Source organism: Macrotis lagotis, chromosome 4 (genome assembly GCF_037893015.1).
Source record: "Macrotis lagotis isolate mMagLag1 chromosome 4, bilby.v1.9.chrom.fasta, whole genome shotgun sequence".
In the NCBI taxonomy this organism is placed as follows: domain Eukaryota; kingdom Metazoa; phylum Chordata; class Mammalia; order Peramelemorphia; family Peramelidae; genus Macrotis; species Macrotis lagotis.
In genome coordinates, this window is record NC_133661.1 from 152,896,501 (window position 1) to 152,916,195 (window position 19,695).

The 19,695-nt window shown below is 38.3% G+C and overlaps 1 protein-coding gene across 1 annotated transcript in view; it reads right to left on the reverse strand.

The window, feature by feature from the left end:
* SPG21 (SPG21 abhydrolase domain containing, maspardin) overlaps nt 1-19,463 on the reverse strand; it is a 28,512-nt gene extending 9,049 nt beyond the window's left edge. The window contains exons 1-7 of the mRNA XM_074234398.1: nt 19,174-19,463; nt 15,084-15,170; nt 11,463-11,624; nt 9,432-9,512; nt 8,833-8,978; nt 6,251-6,359; nt 4,956-5,063 (exon numbers count right to left, since the gene is read on the reverse strand). Coding sequence (XP_074090499.1) covers nt 4,956-5,063; nt 6,251-6,359; nt 8,833-8,978; nt 9,432-9,512; nt 11,463-11,624; nt 15,084-15,146 — 669 coding nt within the window. The 5' untranslated portion in view covers nt 15,147-15,170; nt 19,174-19,463. The remainder of the gene's footprint in view (nt 1-4,955; nt 5,064-6,250; nt 6,360-8,832; nt 8,979-9,431; nt 9,513-11,462; nt 11,625-15,083; nt 15,171-19,173) is intronic.
* Between the last annotated feature and the right edge of the window lie 232 nt (nt 19,464-19,695).

The following is a 19,695-nucleotide window of genomic DNA, read 5'->3' on the forward strand; positions in this document are numbered from 1 at the left end:
TTCCCCTGGTTCATTGAAAGTCCATCTTTTTCCCTGGAAGAGGATATTCATTTTTCTCTGGGTAGTTGATTCTCAGTTGCATTCTAAGCTCTTTTGCCTTCCGGAATATTATATTCCAAGCCCTATGAGCTTTTAATGTAGTTGCTGCTAAGTCCTGTGAGATCCTGATTGCAGCTCCACGGTATTTGAGTTGTGTCCTGGCTGCTTGTAATAGTTTCTCTTTGACTTGGGAGTTCTGGAACTTGGCTAGAATATTTCTGGGGGTTGGTTTCTTGGGATCTCTTTCTCAGGGGGAATTGGTGGATTCTCTCCATTTCTATTTTGCCCTCTGCTTCTAGGATATCAGGGCAATTTTCCTGCAGCAATTCTTTGAAAATGATGTCAAGGCTCTTTTCCTGATCATGACTTTTAGGTATTCCAATAATTTTTAAATTATCTTTCCTAAATCTGTTTTCCATATCAGTTGTTTTTTCAATGAGATGTTTCACATTTTCTAATTTTTCATTCTTTTGGTTTTGAAGTATTGAGTACTGATTTCTTGTAAATTCATCAATCTCCCTGAGTTCTATTCCTTGTCTGAAGGATTTGTTTTCCTCAGAGAGCTTTATTATCTCTTTTTCCATCTGGCCAATTCTACTTTTTAAAGCATTCTTCTTCTCAATAACTTTTTGAACTGTTTTATCCATTTGACCTAAGCTGGTTTTTAGCATGCTATTTTCTTCAGCATTTTTTTTGGATTTCCTTGACTAAGCTGCTGACTTCATTTTCATGCTTTCCTGCATCTCTCTCATTTCTTTTCCCAGTTTTTCTTCTAACTCCCTCATTTGATTTTCAAAGTCTTTTTTGAGCTCCGTCATAGCCTGAGCCCAATTTCTGTTTTTCTTGGGAGTCTTTAGATGCAGGAGCTTGTGCTTCTTCATCTTCAGACTGAGTGTTTTGCTCACAGGCAAAATATTTCTCAATGGTGTTCCTGTTTTTTCCTCTGCTTGCTCATTTTTCCAGCCTAAGCCTGAGCTTTTGGGACACTCCCACAAGGATCTCAGTGTGTGAGGCTCTGTCTTCCCTCCTGGTCTGTGAATGACCATAAGCACCCCCCTCTGTCACGGGGCTGAGGTGGGAGGAGGCCCTGCTGTTCTATGGGGGGGCCTAGGCTGCAATCAGGATCTGAATGTGGTCAGAACCCCAGCATCCTGTTCCAGGGGCAGAGGACAGAACTCGGCAGTCTCTCTCTCTTCACTCCCCTCCCTAGGTTCAATGGGCTCATACCCTGGGGGCTCCTGCTTACCAGCTCTGCCTGCTTCTGTTTCCTGGATCTGGACTGCCTTGGCCAAGCTGCTTGATGGGGGTTCACATGCTGGCTCTGGTAGAGGTCCCCTGCTGTTCCCCCAATTTGTGCCCAGTGCTCTCTGGGGCATACATCAGGAAACTTCCCCCGCTGCTGTGAGCCACGGCTCCCAGTGCCCTGAGGCTGCCTCCAAGAGGCTGAAGTTCTTTTGCTCTGGTGGGCCGTCCCTCTAACCCTGGGGAGCAGAGCCTTTCTGCTCTTTTCCAGGTACACTACCTCACTGGGTCCCTCTGTGGGTTCTGTCTCTTGAAATTTTAGTTAGAGTTCTTAGTTTAGAAATTTTATGAGAGAGTGCCTAAGACACAATCCTCTCTTGTCACCATCTTGGCTCCACCCCCAAGTTTTTTTTTAACAGATTCTTTCTGAATGGTTTATTGAACCTTAAAGAGATCAGCCTGAGTCACTTCTTTATCAACCTTAAATGTGCTCAAAATTTAAGCCATGGACTACAAATTTGGTAGTTATAATGTGGGCAGTAAGGCCAGAAGAATCACAGGCTCTGCTATGAGAAGTCATCAACTTTAATTTCTGGTTGATGATGAATCTTCTTTTACACCATCCTTGAAAAGACTTCTCTGTTCCTTTAACACTTCTAGTAACAGGAAACTCATCATTGCCTGAGTAAGTCTCTTATTTTCAGACAATTCTACTTTGCGCCAAGTTTCTCATATACAAAACCTGTCTCCCTGTAATTTCTATCTACTAGTCTGATTTCTGTCTAGAAGAGTTACAGAGAAGTCAATTCATCTCAAATATTTATTAAGTTAAGTAAACCTCTGACTCAGAAATTTCACTGCTAGTCATACTCCAAGGAGGTCAGTGATAAAAAGAAAATTCCATATGCACCCCATGGATAATGATACCTTTTTAAGGTAGTAAGAAAGTGAAGACAAAGTACACCATAGTGATCAAATTGATACACGAATGTAATAAAATACTATTATGCTATAAGAAATAATGAATATGATGAATAGCAAGAATAGATTCATATGAAATGATGCCAAGTAAAGAAAGCAAAACCAGGAATATATACTACTACAATAATGCTTCAAAATTATAATGACTAAGCTTGGCCCCCAGCCCCAAGAAAAGATATGAGAAGATACTACCTCCTAGTTTTCTAGCAAAGGTCAGGGACCAAGGGTGTGGAAAAGAGCATAAATCATTTGACTTTTTTTGACAATTAGTTTTCCTGATTTTTTTCTTTTTAAAATTCTTTTTATTATATGGACTGGATCTCTAGGTTAGAGTTTAGGAAGCAATACAGTGGGAAAAGCAGGTTATATAAAAACATGATATCAACAAGGTATTTTTTAAAAAATAAGGTATGTACAAGGTACTTACTATGAGGCAGTGAAAATAAAAAATCAAATTATCTATTTTATCTTCTGTGATTCTCTATATTAAGTCATTGATACTCTAACTTCTGATTCCATTAATTTTCACACGCTGCAAAGAGGACACTGCCCCTTCTATCTCTGGCTCTCAAAATCCTTAATTCAAGGTTCAAGTCCAGTGCACTTCCTCCTCTGATCTCCCTTGATGTTAAAAGAGTTTTCTCCCTATTTAAGTTTCCTTGATCTGTTCTGGTTGCAATTCTCCCTTCCTTTCCTCTCTCTCTCATTCCCCTCCCCCCCAATAACTAAATGATCAGAGACAGTTTTGTTTTTGACTCTGGGTCCCCAATGTCGAGCAAAGAATCTTGCATATAGACAGATCTTAATGCCTGTTGAACTGAATTAGAGGGAACACTGAGCAGACCTGGCAACTGCCTGAATATGGAGAGAGTCCAAGATAATTTTGAGTTTTTGAGCCTCATCAACTTACAGCATAACAGTGTCCTCAACATACATGTGCAATTGTGGAAGTAGGGCTGGAAGGTTTGGGGAAGAAGATAATGATAATGTTTTGGATGTGCAGCATGTGAGCTACCAATGGGCAGGGATATTTCACAGATACTGGCAATGTGGGCCTGAGTTCAGGACAGAAATCAGATTGTAATAAAGATTTAGGATCTACAGAGAAATAATCATTACATACCCATAGGCGCTAATGCAAGCACCAGAAAGAAAGAGAAGTCTCAGAACAGCACAACTTGGGAGAACAGCCACGGAAACCAAAGTAACAGAGTCTCCCCCCCTGCTTTTTCCATCAGGAAGGGATAACCAGCCATGTAAGTCTCAAGAGAGGGGGCAAACAAGATGAGGACTGGGAAAAGGCCACTGGAGTAAGTACTTCAGAGGCTGCTGGTCAGCTCAGAAAAAGTAATTTCAATCATATGGTAAAAGTCTAGAAATCAGATTAGAAAGGAGATGAAGAACTGGGATCAAGTGAGAATAGATAACTTTTTCCTAAGAATTTGACTGTTGGGGGAGGGCGGAAAGGATTTGTTGTTGTTTGTCAGTTCTGGAAAAGGACCACAACATCAGGAAGATGATGTCATGACTTGCAAGAATTTTTTTTTTTTTTTAGGTTTTTGCAAGGCAAATGGGGTTAAGTGGCTTGCCCAAAGCCACATAGCTAAGGAATTATTAAGTGTCTGAGACTGGATTTGAACCCAGATACTCCTGACTCCAGGGCTGGTGCTTTATCCACTGCAACACCTAACTGCCCAATCTGACTTGAAAGAAAATTGGATTTAAATAAGAGAGGGCTGTGCTAAGTCACCAGCCTCATTCTCTTCACTAGAGCCATCTAGGTCCAATGGCCAGATAAAGATCAGGAAGACTGGAGATGGCTCTGGAAGGAATTGTGTGACTTGAAAGTAGAGAGGGAATCAAAAGATAAGGAGAGACAAGATAAGAGTTGGAGGAATGAGGGGACCCACTAGATCAAGCATAAGTAAAGGAGCTGATTTTGGTGAAAAGACGACCCACCTCTTCCTGGAAGCCTAAAATAAACTATGAGAGAACTTGTAGTTTTGAGGTAAAGATTGTTGAAGATAGGCTGAAGAAATAAATAGGCTGAACGATTTCTAATGTAACAGTTCATATATTTGAAGACAGTTATCATATTCTCAAGTTTTAAAAAGTACAAGTAGCCCTTCAATTGATTAGAAACATGTTTTCTAATAAATCCTCATTTTTGTCCTTCTTTTCTATGAGAAACCATATTGTTAACCATCTCCTGTATCTTTAATCAATCCCCAAAGCTATGGTTTTCTGTCACCAGGGGTGACACCTCCACACTTGTCATAAATGAAATGTGGTACTCTAGAACTAACAACGTGCTCTATATGTGATCTGATCAGGACAGAGCCTAGGGAGACTGTAAACACCTGCATTTTAGACATCAGACCACTCTATACTACTCTACCAATTAATCCCATTGCAATTGTATAGTTCAAAAAGAATGAACCAAAAACTCTGTTCTTATATCAAAAAGAGTGGAGAAATCAAAAAGAGTGGAGAAATCAAACTGACAATGGGGCTGCTTCCAGGACAAATCTAAGATATGTAACCAGCAATCAAACTACTTCTGATTTTAAATGTTCATAAAAAGCAAAGTTAGGATTCTGAAAGTCAAGAAAAATTCTGAATAAACAAGATACAAAGTTTCTTTATGTAAATGAAGGAAAATAACTATTTTAATATACAAAAAGAAAACTTACATCCATAATAGTAACAGGAATGTCCCGAATTTTATGAGGTTCCACATAAGAATTCTGGCAGTTCAAGGTAAGCCTAGAAGCCAATTCACTTTGACTCAAACTTTCTAGCTGTAGGAAAAATCAGAGATAAAAATTTATTTTTTAGATGAAATTTAAATCAACAGAGAAAGTCAACTGTTTCCATTGGTATGTCACCCAAAGGGTATTCCAAAAAATATCCCTGATGATGAAACAAGCTAAAAATGAGAGAAAATAGACCTGGACTCAATCACCTGCACCAAGCCAACCTGTTTTAATTTTTCTCTCTCCAATAACTATTAAAGTCTCATTCTTCATTCTGGTGATTAAAAAACATAAATTGCAATATGGTATTTGACAATTTTCCACTTCAATTAATCACTCAAATGCATGGTTACAAATGATGAAACAATTTAATTATATTACCTATCCAGATAGATAGATAGATATGTACGAATGCATATATTTACGTCAGCAGATAATTCTTCAAGGTGATAGTTTCCAAAAAAACTATGTACTTGGTGAGAATTTAATAAAGCAGATAACACAAAATGAGAGGACTAGGAACCCTTATCCTTTCATAACTATACAAAAAAAATAACTGACCAAAATGCTACATGCTGTTATAAAAAGAACCTGCTTTGTACCTACAAAGGTTTGAGTGCAAACCAGAGGTTATTCATGTTCAAGATGCAGAAATGTGATGAAATCTACTGAAATGAGAGACAATAGGAAATCCTGCATAGAGACTCTTCTGAATGTCTGACTCATAGTCGCCTCCTTCAAACCATTCTAAAACTACTGGCACTCCCTTCACCAGTAGGAGAATAAGTCTTCCAGGCACTGAAGACTATAACTGTCAATGAAAACTAAATATGTTCAATGGATTTAGTGCAGACAAAGGAAGCAACACACAAAGAATATTGATGAACCTTTAGAGTTAATACTCTCCTAAGCTTCTTTACTTTAAATGCAATATAATGATATTTCTTGAAATTTACCACTGGTCAGGTCTATGCAGATGAGTTAGTAATGACAAAAGAGGTGATAGTCAATCTCCTAAAGTAATAGGAAACAACGAAGTATGGAATGAAAGACAAATTTCATAAATAAGGAGTCTTGGGCAATTTTGTAATACCTGTTTCAAATGCATGAAAAAGTTACAAAGTTTAATAAACATCTTTTATATGCATTAAAAAAGTCCCAGCTTTAGAAATGCTGTGCCACAGGCAGAGAGCATTCTATAGCAAAGAACAAGAACAGTAAGAATCCCTTACCCTATCAACCATGAAATCAATGGCATCTGCCATGACAGGATCCACAGGACCAGATGAAAAGTTTCCAAGCACTATTTTCTTGAGCATAAATGCTGGCATTAACCAAAAACTGCAATGCACAAACACAAACTAAGTAAGCTCAATATCAAAGTATGTACACCAATAGCACATATTTAATCAATCAATAAGCAGGTATTACCAGTATACCATGTGCTGGGCATTTTACTAGATTTTTGGGTTGAAAAGACAAAAATGGAACAGTACTGCCTTCCAGGAGTTTACATCCTATTACGAAGACAACACTCACACCAATAACTTCAGGCAGAAAAATACAAAAGTGATTTTTTGAAGGGGGACTCAGGCATTGAGGAGAATCAAGAAAGACATCATGGAGAAGTGGGATTTGCCTTAAGTATTCTGCAGATCACCCCTATGAAGCCTCTACAATCTATACTAGTATTTTACTGTAAACAAGTCAGGAGGGGTTCTCAGTTGCTTTCTATGTTTTCTTTTTTTTTTCTGTTTGAAAAATTTTTCTAAGTTCTGGTTCTCAACAGCAGTTTTGGGAAATTACTGATTCTTTAGGGTCCTTTTTCCTTTGTTGATATAATTAAGCTCAATTTTGCAAAATAAATTCACTTTTTTCTTTTGCCTTTTGGTAAACATCATATGAGCTTTCTTATGGATCCTGAAGTAAAACAGTCTGTTCTTTGTTGACAAACCATAATGTGAATATTTCAAAGAATTATGAGCAATAATTAAAAACACTTTAAATAGGTAGATAAGTTGCTGATTTCACTTGGATACAACTTTATAAAGATCATTTCAAGTTCAGCTTAATCATATCAGTAAATAAGTTACTCCCTTTGAAAATACTGATTGCTCTGGGAATATAACCCTTTCAAGTTGTCAGAGCACCATTTGTCAAAGTGCTGCTCCAAAGAAAAGGAGCCTCCTGGAGATCTGAAAAAATGTATTTCCCAAAGTAATCTGTGGATGTGAACATTTATAATTACCAAACATCCATCTTATAGTTTTAAACTAATTCTTTCTCACTTATGCTGAGAATTGTTTTACAATGAGTAGAAAATGGTTCATGCTGAAATTGAGAAAGCCTTGGGAGAAGAGGAATAATCACTTACGTTGAAATAATGCTTTCAAATTGACCAAATAGTTTCCTCTCTACAATTCTATGGGAATTTTTACAAATGTGATCACCCCCATTTTAGATTTGAGCAGTGAAGCCCAGGGAAGTGAATTGACTTGCCTGGGAGTCATGCATCTAAGTAAGTGGCAGTGCCAGTCCTAGAGCCAGGCCCTCTGACTCTAAGACTTTTTCCACGGGATCATTCTATACCAGGGCCAACATTATCCCCTCCAACAACAACCTGTTCTTTCCTGTTTGCTCTTTGATATTTTTAAGGATGATCCTGGTCAAGTACTGAAAATAAAACAATGATTATGCTGGGATAACTTAAAGAAATATTTCAAAACTAACAGTACAATGCTATCTGGATTGTGAAAAATATGCCAACAGTGTTTTCCTTATGAGGAAACTTGAAAACTAGACCAATCACAAAGTTATACTTAAGTCCTTGGGTATTTAAAAAAATGTGCAGCCTCACCTCAACAGCAACAACAAAGCTATTGATCTGATTCTTCCAGTATGAGGAATATCATCAACAAAAAGCAAAACCTGCATATGGATTTTCAGAGGCATAATTTACAATGTGAAAATCTGGCAATAGCCCTTGGGACCCATAATAAGGGAATGGCTAAGGAAATAAGGATCCATCCACACAATGGATACTAACTGCCTATCAGTAATAACAAGGTGACTTATGCAGATACATAGAAAGATGGAAATGTATACATAAAGTGGTGTGATATGAAGGGAAAAGTAGAATCAAGGAGAGTTTACTAATGTTTGTTACAAGTACGTAATAATGTGTTTGTATCATCAAAATTTGGAAGAGAATCTAATGTTCATTAGGTTCTTCCCCACCCCACCCCCCAATAAAACCAAGTTTTTGTCTTTCTTTTAAAGGGGGGCAACAACATGACCACAGGCAGCTAGGCGGCCCAGTGGATAAAGTGTCAGGAAGATTCATCTTTTTGAATTCAAATCTGGCCTCAGACACTTAGTAGCTGTGTGACTTTGCGCAAGTCACTTAATCTTTTTTTTATTTGCAAGGCAAACAGGGTTAAGTGGCTTGCCCAAGGCCACACAGCTAGGTAATTATTAAGTGTCTGAGACCGGATTTGAACCCAGGTACTCCTGACTTCAGGGCCGGTGCTTTATCCACTACGCCACCTAGTCACCCCCAGTCACTTAATCTTGTTTGCCTCAGTTTCCTCATCTGGAAAATAAGCTAGAGAAGGAAATGGCAAACCACTCCCGTATCTTAGCCAAGAAAACCCCAAATGGGGTCATGAAGAGTTGGACACAACTGAAATGACTGAACAACAACAAAAGAGCAACATGACTGTAAGATACAATTATCTTTTCTTCTCCCTCACTCCCCCAAAACTGTAGCATTTTAGTATAAAGTAAAATAACAATTTTAGTTTAATTCTCTTACCTGTTTGCAGTCCAGGTCTGGTTAAAGATGGAGGTGTCACTGAAGGAATTACAGAGGATAAGGGAATGAACTCTGGGAGATTTGTGAGTGTACTCAGCAAACTTCTGCGCCAAAAAGCCTCCCAAAGAAGCCCCAAAAAGATGAACCTTAATTTGAATCAAATATAAATTATCAAAAAATAGCAGTAAAATTCAGGAAATCCCTCCCCAAATTTAATTTTAAAATCAAAAATTAAGTTTATCAGTTGTGGCTACTCTGTGCCACTTGAGTTACCTAATCAGATAAGAAATGCAAGCTGTTTTTTGTTTAGATTTAAATATAGTTTAAAAAAACAAATATCTCAGGAAGAAATGTAACATAACCTACCTATAAAACCAGGTTTGAAAAGACTACATGAAATGAATACACATGTCTGAACTTGTGATTTCACTGGTATGGGAAGCTGCATATCAGAAAACATTCTCAACCAATATATATCTTCAAATGTTAGGCAACCTATATAATTACCTGAGGTACTAGGTGGTTACGTGGTTTGCCTATACTTTCTTGATATAAGATAAACTAAAATTATGTTAATTTAAGAATTTGGATGTACTAACTTTATCAAGTTGTAGATGATCTAATAGTTTTCTGAATCCGTCACAGAACTCAAGATGGTCCCAATAAACTGGATACTGCAGCTGTAATAAAGAATTTAAAAAATAGACTATTAATGTATTAGAACAATGAAACCTAATTCATGTACAACTGGAAAACATCTCAATATACAATAGCATTTACATTTGATGATTTTTTTCTGACTGAAAATCTGTAACAATGAGATTTTAATTTTTAGCTTAATGTCATAATTCATCTAAGACTGATTCTGTTATATAATAAAAATTAAAGTCAACACTACATTTCTTTGTAGAGATTCCACTGGGTGTGAAATAAAATTGGCTAAAGCTCTGAGGCAGAAGGGGGAAGGAAAACATTTAGAAATAAAGCTATAAAAATAAAAGACAATAATTTCTTTTAATTAAAAGAAATAATGTAGTTGGGACAAAACAAGATTAAGTTGCTATTAAAGAACAGATAAACATGAGTTTCCTAATACTATATGAATGGCAATTTTAATGCAGATTAATTTTAATCCCACATGCTCAAAAGATTGGGAGGGCAATGAAAGAATAGAATCTTTCTTTCAAAGAAATCTGGATTCTGTTCAAGTCAAATTTCCTTCTAAGACAAGAATCAATAGAATTGAAAATAAAACCTTTATTAGGTAAAGGGTTGAAAATAAATAAGGGTTGTATAGCTACTTTCATATAGCTTCCATTGTGTTTTCTTGACCCAACATATATTTATGGAGTTTTTAAACAAAATATGTCCTATCTTTTTTAGTATTGAGTCATCATACTGTGTAATTCTGTCCTAGTCTTTTTATCTGTGAAACTAACTACAGCATCATGGACCAAGAACGCTGTCAATTACTATTTGCTGATGATGAAGAAAAGAGAGGAAATGTAGGTTATTAACTACAGATTCCTGAGAGTGAGCAGTTTATCTCCAAATCCCTGCTGCAATGGTTGGCTGTTCTAAATTAATTATGCTCATCTTGTCTTTAAAATGACATCAGACTGAGCTGAATCAATCACAATTTATGGCTTTTATAAAATAAATTCTACTTTTATTAAATTCCTCAAAGAATTAGAAATTTCACCATTTTGTGAAGAGGAGAAAAAAGTTTTGAAAAGCTGAACAATGAAAGAACCTGGGTTCTGACCTAGAAATATTGTTTTGAAATTTAAAAAAAGTAATTTCCTTTCTGGGCAATGAAAGAAAAGATTTGAGCACAGACAGAGTAAGAGAATTCTGACCAATATATACTGAAAGTCCATCTAGCTATTATATCAAAGCAGTCAAGTCAATAAGCTAAAACCCAGAGAAACTAGCTAATATATATCTACATAGTTAATATATAGCTTAATGTCGCTATAACTAATAAGATTTAGGTTTTTCATTTAGGCATAATTCCAAAGAAAAGGGAAAAAAAAATCACAAATTGACAGCAGATAAAGAAAAGTCTAAGTAATTTATACTCTTCTAAGATTATAGAGACATAATAGAAATATAGTAAACTTTCAGTTATCAGAAGAGGGCATTGGCTTTGATTTCAATTCCCTACTTTACACTGAAACTTTCTATACTTAATCACACTGGCAGGAATATAGTCAGTTATACAGCAGGAATTGAAAGGAAAAAGCGGTCTCAAATTCACATCTGGGCTATAGCTCCACAAAAGGTCATTTAAAATCCAAGTCACTCACTGTCTCTCCATTATCCAGAAAAGGTTTGAACAAGAGTCACTAAATTGAGAGAGGGCGACAAACATGCTGATGCCATTGGACCCTAACTATATAATCATGACTTTGGGGCTATGATAATATGACCTTCAGTCATATGTGTATTATACATCTGAGCAGACCAGCTACTTCTCTTCAAATACGTTGACAGCTTTTTTAAGTTTCTCAAAACAACTTCTCTCTTACTGAGAAATCAACTATGGAGCCTTGCTTTTATAACTGGTCTGAAATGAGAGCAGAAAAAGAAAAACCCAATTCCTTAATGTAAAGGCCAACAATACTCACTGCTATAACTCTGTAACCCCATCCAGTCAATGCCAAAATCTGTCGGAAAAACACATCTGCAGTTCCACTTACAGGGGGAAGAAATATGAGGGGACATCTGATACTTCTGGGGCCAGCATCATAGAGTGACCATACTTTACTATCATCATCATCTACTATAATCTGAAAAAAAAAGTTAAAGAAAAATATGAGGACTGTTACAATGAATTTAATTTTCAAATAGCTCTTATTTTACAGAAGTAGAATGTCACTGACAATATTAATATCATTGTCCTGCTAAAAGATAAAACTAGGAGATCCAGACCATAAAAGCAAAATTCTCATTTGTAATAGCTAAGCTGGTATCTTTTGTTTTCTTCACAGTTAATATAGATTAACTATAAAACTGTAAAAGATGGCTTTGTATTTCTCCAAAGAATTTACTTTTCAGTAGTGTTAATGTTAACCAAATTCCCAACTGCAATAAAGGCAAAGTGAAGAAATCTATTTTGTAAAGATGAATTACATCTGTTTTGTAGCAAACCAAGGCTGGGTGACCCTTTGTGTATATGCGTTCATGAGGGATGGGGAGGTAGTAGAGCAGGGAGGAAGGAAGGCAGGAATTGCAGACTCCTTCACTATTTTCAGCCTGGGAGTTGGTTAAAGTCAGTAGCTAAAACAAGGGCCTCTGCTACCACTGGGCCTCTATTGTAAAAACAGGCAGTTAATAGCATAAGAAGAAATTTGATAGCTTATGGGGATGAGGCTCAGAAGTTGTTTGAGATTTGCTCTGGGACAAGAGTTCTGCTAATAGAAATGAATCACAAGGGAGGGAAGAAGGATTAACTTTTGTGACCTTGGGGCTTTCTCATAGAGGACCAAGATGAAACATTTAGCCTAGAATTACAAATGGTCATTTATAAATTTATAATCAGTTGGGGATGGGTTGTTTGAAGGAAATATTGGTGCCTGTACTAGTCATAGATTAAGGGGGGAAAAGAGTCAAATTCTGCTTGTTTGATTCACTTTTTGTGTGTATTCTATATTTTAGCCTTGGAAAAGGTACTGGAATGGCTTTTACAAACCTCAGGGTGGGTTTGGTCAAGAATTCCCTCTACAACATCTGAGAAATATTCCTTCAGTTTCTGCTTGAAGAATTCCCTTGTTGTTGAAAATAAAATTTTATCTTGTTTTTATAAGAAAAAAATAACAGAACTTAGAACAACATTGCTTAACTAAAAGGGTCAGTTCAGCTTGTGCCAGCAAAACAAAGAAAAAGTCTGTGGCAAGAGGCCACACAAGCTTTCCTGGCCACTGTACTGAGCAGAGCTACAGTTATCATACTTGTGCTTCTACTCATGTGGTTATATACTACCCCAGCCTTCAGCACATTTTTTTTTTTTTAGAATAAAGTCCTGCTCTCTTCCACTGAAAATGAAGACTGTCCCAAGGTATCTTATAGGACATAGCACTGCAGTCTAAAAGTTTACACTCTAGAAATATATGATCCAGGAGATTTTTTCCAAGGACACAAATTTAGGGGGATCAATAAAATGGTATGGAACCAACATAAAAACCACATCCAAAAAAACATGGTCTTTCATATAGCTCATACCATTTCATAATATTCACTTTCACTTCACCTTTTTTAGGAGATTCATTAAAATGCTTAGAGAAAAAGAGAACTGGTGGTTCATATTATCTACTGACATTAAATGTCTATCATAAATTCTTAAGCAAACTAGTCATGAACTCTATCCTAAGTGTTCTGGTAATTGGAGATAATTATACCATTAAATCTAGTGGATGTTTAACAAATGTTTATCAAATTGAATAATTTTATGGAACTCCCAAAAAATTTAATTTAATTCAATTCAACAGACATTTATTAAAGCCCTGAGCTAGGATCTGGGAAAATAAAAATGAAAAGTCTTTTCAGAGGGAAAGATGACTTTGAATTGAGAAGCCTGGAAGAAAGAAAAGCACCTCAAAAGGTGGATAAATATGAGGGGATGGGTTCCAAGCAAGGGAAATGGTCTGCATGAATATACTGAGACAGGAGAATACAGAATGAGAACAGGAAACAGTTAATGGTCCAGAATGACTGGCAAAATACTGCCTAAGAAGAGTTATACAGACCAAGAAAAGATATCCTGGAGTCAGATTATGAAAGGCCTTAAATGTTAGGCTAAAGAGGTTGTACTTTATGAGCAACAGGAAGTCACTAAAGGAAGCACTAGTTGTTTCAAATTATATCCTTTATGTCTACATATACTAAGAAAAAAAGACTACTGAAAAGTTGCATCACACAATTCTGACTTTTTTTCTTCTAGTGAGCTTGAGTGGAGTCTGGTGGACAAGAAATGAGAACATACACGTTGACCTCCAAAGGGTCCAGGGAAAAGAGGAGGGTTGGGGAGTAGTTAGAAATAAGAAGTTTGAACACAATAAGGAAGAGAGAGAGAGAGAGAGAATGCCTTCTAAAGCTATTTGCCCTGAGACAATAAAACCTATAGGTTGATGAATTAGAGAAATGTACCTCTGATTTTCAGTATGGAAAATTATTTTGTAATTACCATAAGCCTATGTCATCTTCATTTGACAATAAACCATAACTATGACTATAATATAATTTGTTATAATAAAGGCAAAATATAATACATATGCACAGTATAACATTTTTTTTCTAAGGTTTTTGCAAGGCAAATGGGGTTAAGTGGCTTGCCCAAGGCCACACAGCTAGGTAATTATTAAGTGTCTGAGACTGGATTTGAACCCAGGTACTCCTGACTCCAAGGCCGGTGCTTTATCCACTACACCACCTAGCCGGCCCACAGTATAACATCTTAAGTATATTACATGTTGGCACTTCTGTGAAAGTTTCAACTTGGCATATACTTTGTAACTTAAGAGGCTCTTTTTCCCCAATATTATTAGTGAATCATTTTCAAAGATTATTTTTGGGACCGAAAATCAATAACTAAACAATTTTTAAAAGAGTTTAAGACTTTTAAATCATCATAGTTAAAAATTCTTCCAAAAGCTGCATACATTGGTCTTGGGATCAAATATGACATCCCATTTTGCTGTAGTGAGAAAATGTACCATTTAATAAAATGTGAAAAAACAGGAGACAGTTTTGACCCAGAATATTACCAAAGAATCTGGGGAAGAGGTAAGTGCTTCATGATAAGATTTTTTCATCATACTTATGGAATTCTGATATGATCCATGTTTTCTATATTAAAAGATATATCAGTTTACAAGAAACTATTTAAAATAACCAAATGTTATGTGCATGAACATGTAATTAGATAAGCATAAGAACAGCAGGGGCTTACTACTAAAAAAATGTGTTTAGAAAATAAAGAGGTCAGTTATCTGCACCTTCAATCAACCTCAAAATATAACTGTAATTCAGATCATGTAACCTTTTTGCTGAACAATAAAGCCACAGTACTTAGCAAGAGTGGCAATGAGGCAGGCTACACTGGCATGGCTTCTAAATGACAAAAAATTCCAAACCAGGACTTGGTAAACAATTCAAAAGATAATTATTAAATGCTTACTATATGCAAAGCATCATTCTAAGAATTTGGGAGGGGGAAAGATTTAAAAGAGATAGAGCAAAATCACACATACCTTTTTAAGGGGAACTGTACTCCTGAACCAGTTATAATCAGGAGAGACTTTAATCTCTCCCATGATCTGCTGAAACAGCTGTGAACCCTGAAATAAAAACACGTGATGCTTTATATCAAGAATTCATGTTTATACAAAAACTAAACACAATAGCTATTACTATTCTCATAAATAATATTTTAGGCAAGAGGATTAGAGCTATGCTACACCTTGTTAATTCACTTTTTTTTTTGCTTTAAAGAACACACTGTTGTCTAATTACAAACATAACATTGTTAGAGGTAGAAAGTGCCTTAGAAAACGTCTGGTCACAGGATTTCAATTGGAAAGGATCTTAAGAGAGCATCTTGTCCAATTTCCTCATTTTTCCAGATAAGGAAACTGAAGTTCCAAGAGACTCAGTGGTTTTGGCTCAAGGTCATACAACTAATTACCGGCAATATGAGGGCTAGAAGCCAGTCTCCTGACTTTGTCAGGATGTTGCCTTTCTAATTTTAATGATTCAGTCTAAGATAAACATGTGATAAAAGCATTTTAAAACTAATTTTACTAAGTATGTAATGATGGGATTATTTTTTAAGAAAGATTTTTATTTTGAGTTTACAATTTTTCCCCTAATCTTGCTTCCTTCTCCCCAGCCCCCACAGAAGGTAGTCTGTTAGCCTTTACATTATTTCCATGGTCTAGACTGATGTAAATTGAATGTGATGAGAGAGAAATCATATCCTTAAGGAAGAAAAATAAAGTGTAAGAGATAGCAAAATTACATAATAAGATAATGGGGTTTTTTTCCCCCCTAAATTAAAGGTAACAGTCTTTGGTGTTTGTTCAAACAATTTTTTGTTCCACAATTCTTCCTCTGGATACAGATGGCATTCTCCATCGCAGATAGCCCCAAATTGTCCCAGATTGTTGCACTGATGGAATGAGCAAGTCCATTAAAGTTGATCATCACCTGATGGGATAATTTTTATCAGATACCATAAACTTTTTAAATAAAGTACCCAGGAACAGAGGTGTTCAAATGGTCACCAAATGGCATATATAGTCCTACATGACCCTCCAGGGTTTCATATTACTTGAAAGAAACACATTGTAGGGTCATAGATTCAGAGACAGAAAAGGACACCACAGTGGTGACCCAGCTGAACCCCTCCATTTTTAAACATGAGGGAACTGAGACCTAGAGAAAGTAAGTGATTTGCATAAAGTCACCCAGTAATAATGTCAAAGACAGGATTTAAACCCAGAACCTGACTTTGTATCCACTGTCTTTTCTTTTGTTTAATGTTGCCTCCTACATACTACTGTCCCATCTTCTCCATGAAGGTTTTCTCAGTTCTTAATCTCTGTGCTGTACCTCATCACTAATTCATCTTGTATGTTGCCTGTTTGTACACAGTTCTTTCATGTTGTCTCCTTCACTAGATGGTCAGTTCTTGGAGGGCAGGACCCATCTTCTGCTTTTCTTTGTATCCCAGAACTTAACAAAACACCTGGCACATGGCAAGCAATACATGATAGTTAACTAAATGTCTAATGTGATGATTAAAAGTCTTGCCACTAACACTGAGAACAACTATGGCATCATAACAGACCCACAAAACGGTCACAATTAGCAAAAGAGAAACATTATGTAAAACTTTGCATTCTTTTTTCACCAAAGAAATCCTACTTTGATGCCTCATGATGGGGTGAAATCTCCACACTCACATGTTGGGGAGTGTAATCTCTGGCAGGTACTAGTGATTTGGAAAGACTGAGCAGAGGTCTACAGGTCAAGTCAGCCCTATTCAGAGAAGATCAGCTCCAACCATTTAGTGATTAATCTGTTAGTAGAGGGAATATTCACACTAAAAACCTGCAGACTCTATGAAATACTGAAATAAATCTACCAATGAGAGTCCTGGCTTTACAACTGTCACCTGGGTAAGTAATTCCATCTCTCTGATGGTTAGTTTTCTCATTTGTAATATAAGGTCAGACCACATTTCTAAGATTCTTTCTACACTATTCTTCTTTAATATTTAGTCAGGTTAGCCAGCCTTATGAGAATCTTATTCTTCATAGGCCCACAATGAAAACTGAAATAGTTATTGGTTTTATGTTCTAATTAATTAGTTAGCACCTTCACCAGGTTCATCATCTGGAGGAAGTTTCAGATACAATCAAAGGAAGTGTTCTATTTCAGTTCAGTATCAACATCTGTACAACTATGTAACCCATGCTCAAGAGAGTTTGCAAATAAATATTTTCTTCTATGTTGTTCTCCAACTGCATAAGTCAATTAAGAACCTGGGAAGATGGGTCTTATAACCTGTGGGATCTTTGGACTGTGGGGAACCTAGATCTGGGGAACTTGCTACACATCAAACTGAGTAGAAATTCTTTTCAACCCAAAGTCTATAACCACAGAGTGATCTGGAACTGAACTGCCTGCAGAAAAACCAGGCATTTGAGTAGTGTGCTTTCATAAATTATATGCTATGTTTTAAGTATTACTTTAGGGGTTCTATTAACAAAATATTAATTTAAAACTGGATATTCCTACATTAATATTTCATTTTCAGTCTATGTACTAGATTGCCATCTCAATTTGATCTCAAGGGATATTTTTAAAGTAAATCACTTAGGACAGGACAAGAACAATTTTGCAAAAACAAAAAACCCAAAGAGGTTATCTCATGCATAAATGTGGCCATTAGAAATTTGTATTAAGAAAAAATCTTTTTGGATTCATTCATTTCTAATTCTTAAAAATGCATATTTAATGGGTGAAAAATATCCATCCACTGAATTAACTACAATCTTTTATCCTTTTGGTAGTGATTTTTATCAACATTAAGGCATCTGGCACACTAATTAGGAATATTTTTATCTATATGGATTCAAACTACTGTTGTTTTAAAAAAAAAATCTGAGTTTACAATGAATTTAAAATTCCATGGCTAAATTCAAATAAATTGTCTTTTCCGAGAAGGCGACATTCTAATCTTGTTTAGGAAAGTTTTCCTAATCAGCAAACTGACAGCAAAATGAACTCTTAAGTTTAGAACTACAAAGTATAAATAGAAGAATACAAAATGCAGAAATACATTGTATATATATATATTCACACAACTTATATCTATCCTTAACTTTTTCCCACAGCAAATCATTTTAATTATATAAATACATATATTATAAAAGAGGTTTCTTACCAATCTTTCTCAGTAATGTAGAAAAAAAATTTCCTTTTGTAACTGTGGATGCCGAAGACTTACTGATTTCACTTGCCGGGGGACTGAATTACTGCCCAAGACAAGTGATGTTTATTTAGCACTTGCGCTGGTCTGGCAACACATGAAAGGTAGAAGGGGATACCAAGTGTTGACTGACTGCTAAGTGAAAAAGCCTCACAGCTGAGAGAGAAAACAGCTGGGTACTAAAGGAAAGTTTGTTCTCCTAGATTCCTTTTTGTCCCTTTAGAGGGGGTTTAAATTTCCCAGTTCACAGGAGGGATAAACTATTTGGCAAAGGAAGGTGAACAATCTGCCCAAGCTGGTTAGGTCTAATCCTCTGAGTACAAATCCCAGAGCGGTTACGTTTAAGCCAAGGGGGCGGGCCGGGGGAATTCTTTCACAGCTCCGCACTGACTGGCACTGGCACTGGCACTGGCCCCGGCCCGGCCCCGGCCCCGGCCCCGGCCCCGGCCCCGGCCCCGGCCCCGGCCCCACCTAGGGCTTTCTGTGTCGGGGACCGGCCGAACTGTGCCTTTAGTCCCGGATTTCTCGGTCCCGGCCGCTCCGTAACGAATGGCATTCGCGGGGGCTTCGGGCTCACGGGCAGGCTGGGGTAGGACCACGCGGGGCGCGGGCGTGACAGAAGCCACGGGCCTGGTGCCCGCCCCGCCGCCGTGGCCTCGGGCTCCGCGCGCCACGGACCTCCCGGGGGCGGCGGGGCGCCGGGCGGCCTTCTAGGAGCTCGAGGAAGGGAAACGTTCTGGGGGGAAAATCACGACAAACGAGAGGCCGGCACCGAGGGCCTGTGCGGCCCCCAGGCTGCGCCCCCGGCTCCTCCCGAGGCTCCCCCGCCGCCGCCCGCCACTTACGCTCCTCCGAGTCGCGCGGCCCGCGGGGCTCCGCGGCCCGGGCTGTCGGAAGCGGGACTCGAACCCGGGCCCTCCGGACTCCGGCGCCGGCTGCCTCGCACTAAGGACGCGGCCCGAGGCCCCTCCCCGCCGCGGGCCCGCCTGCCTGCCCCCGGGGCGTCCCCAGCCCGGCTCCTCCGGGGCCCAGGCCGCGGCGAACGTTCCCGAGGCCGAGCCGACGGGCGGGGCGGGACGGGCCGCTCCGCACCCAACAGTCCGGCCGCCGGCCGCGCCGCTTCCGGAGGCGGGGCCGGGGGCGGGGCCGCGCCGGAAGTGAGGCGGCAGGCCGCGCGGGGCGGCCTCGGTCTCCGTGGCGACGGGGGCGGGGCCTCGCTGTGGGCGGGGCCTCCGCCGGGCGCCCCGCGCTCCTGCCCCCGAGGGCCGCGGCCCACGGGCGCCGGGGACCCCGCGCAGCTGCAGGCGCTGTGCAAAAGCGGAGGACGGGGTCGCCCCCGTTACCCAAGATCCGAATCGCTAAAGGGA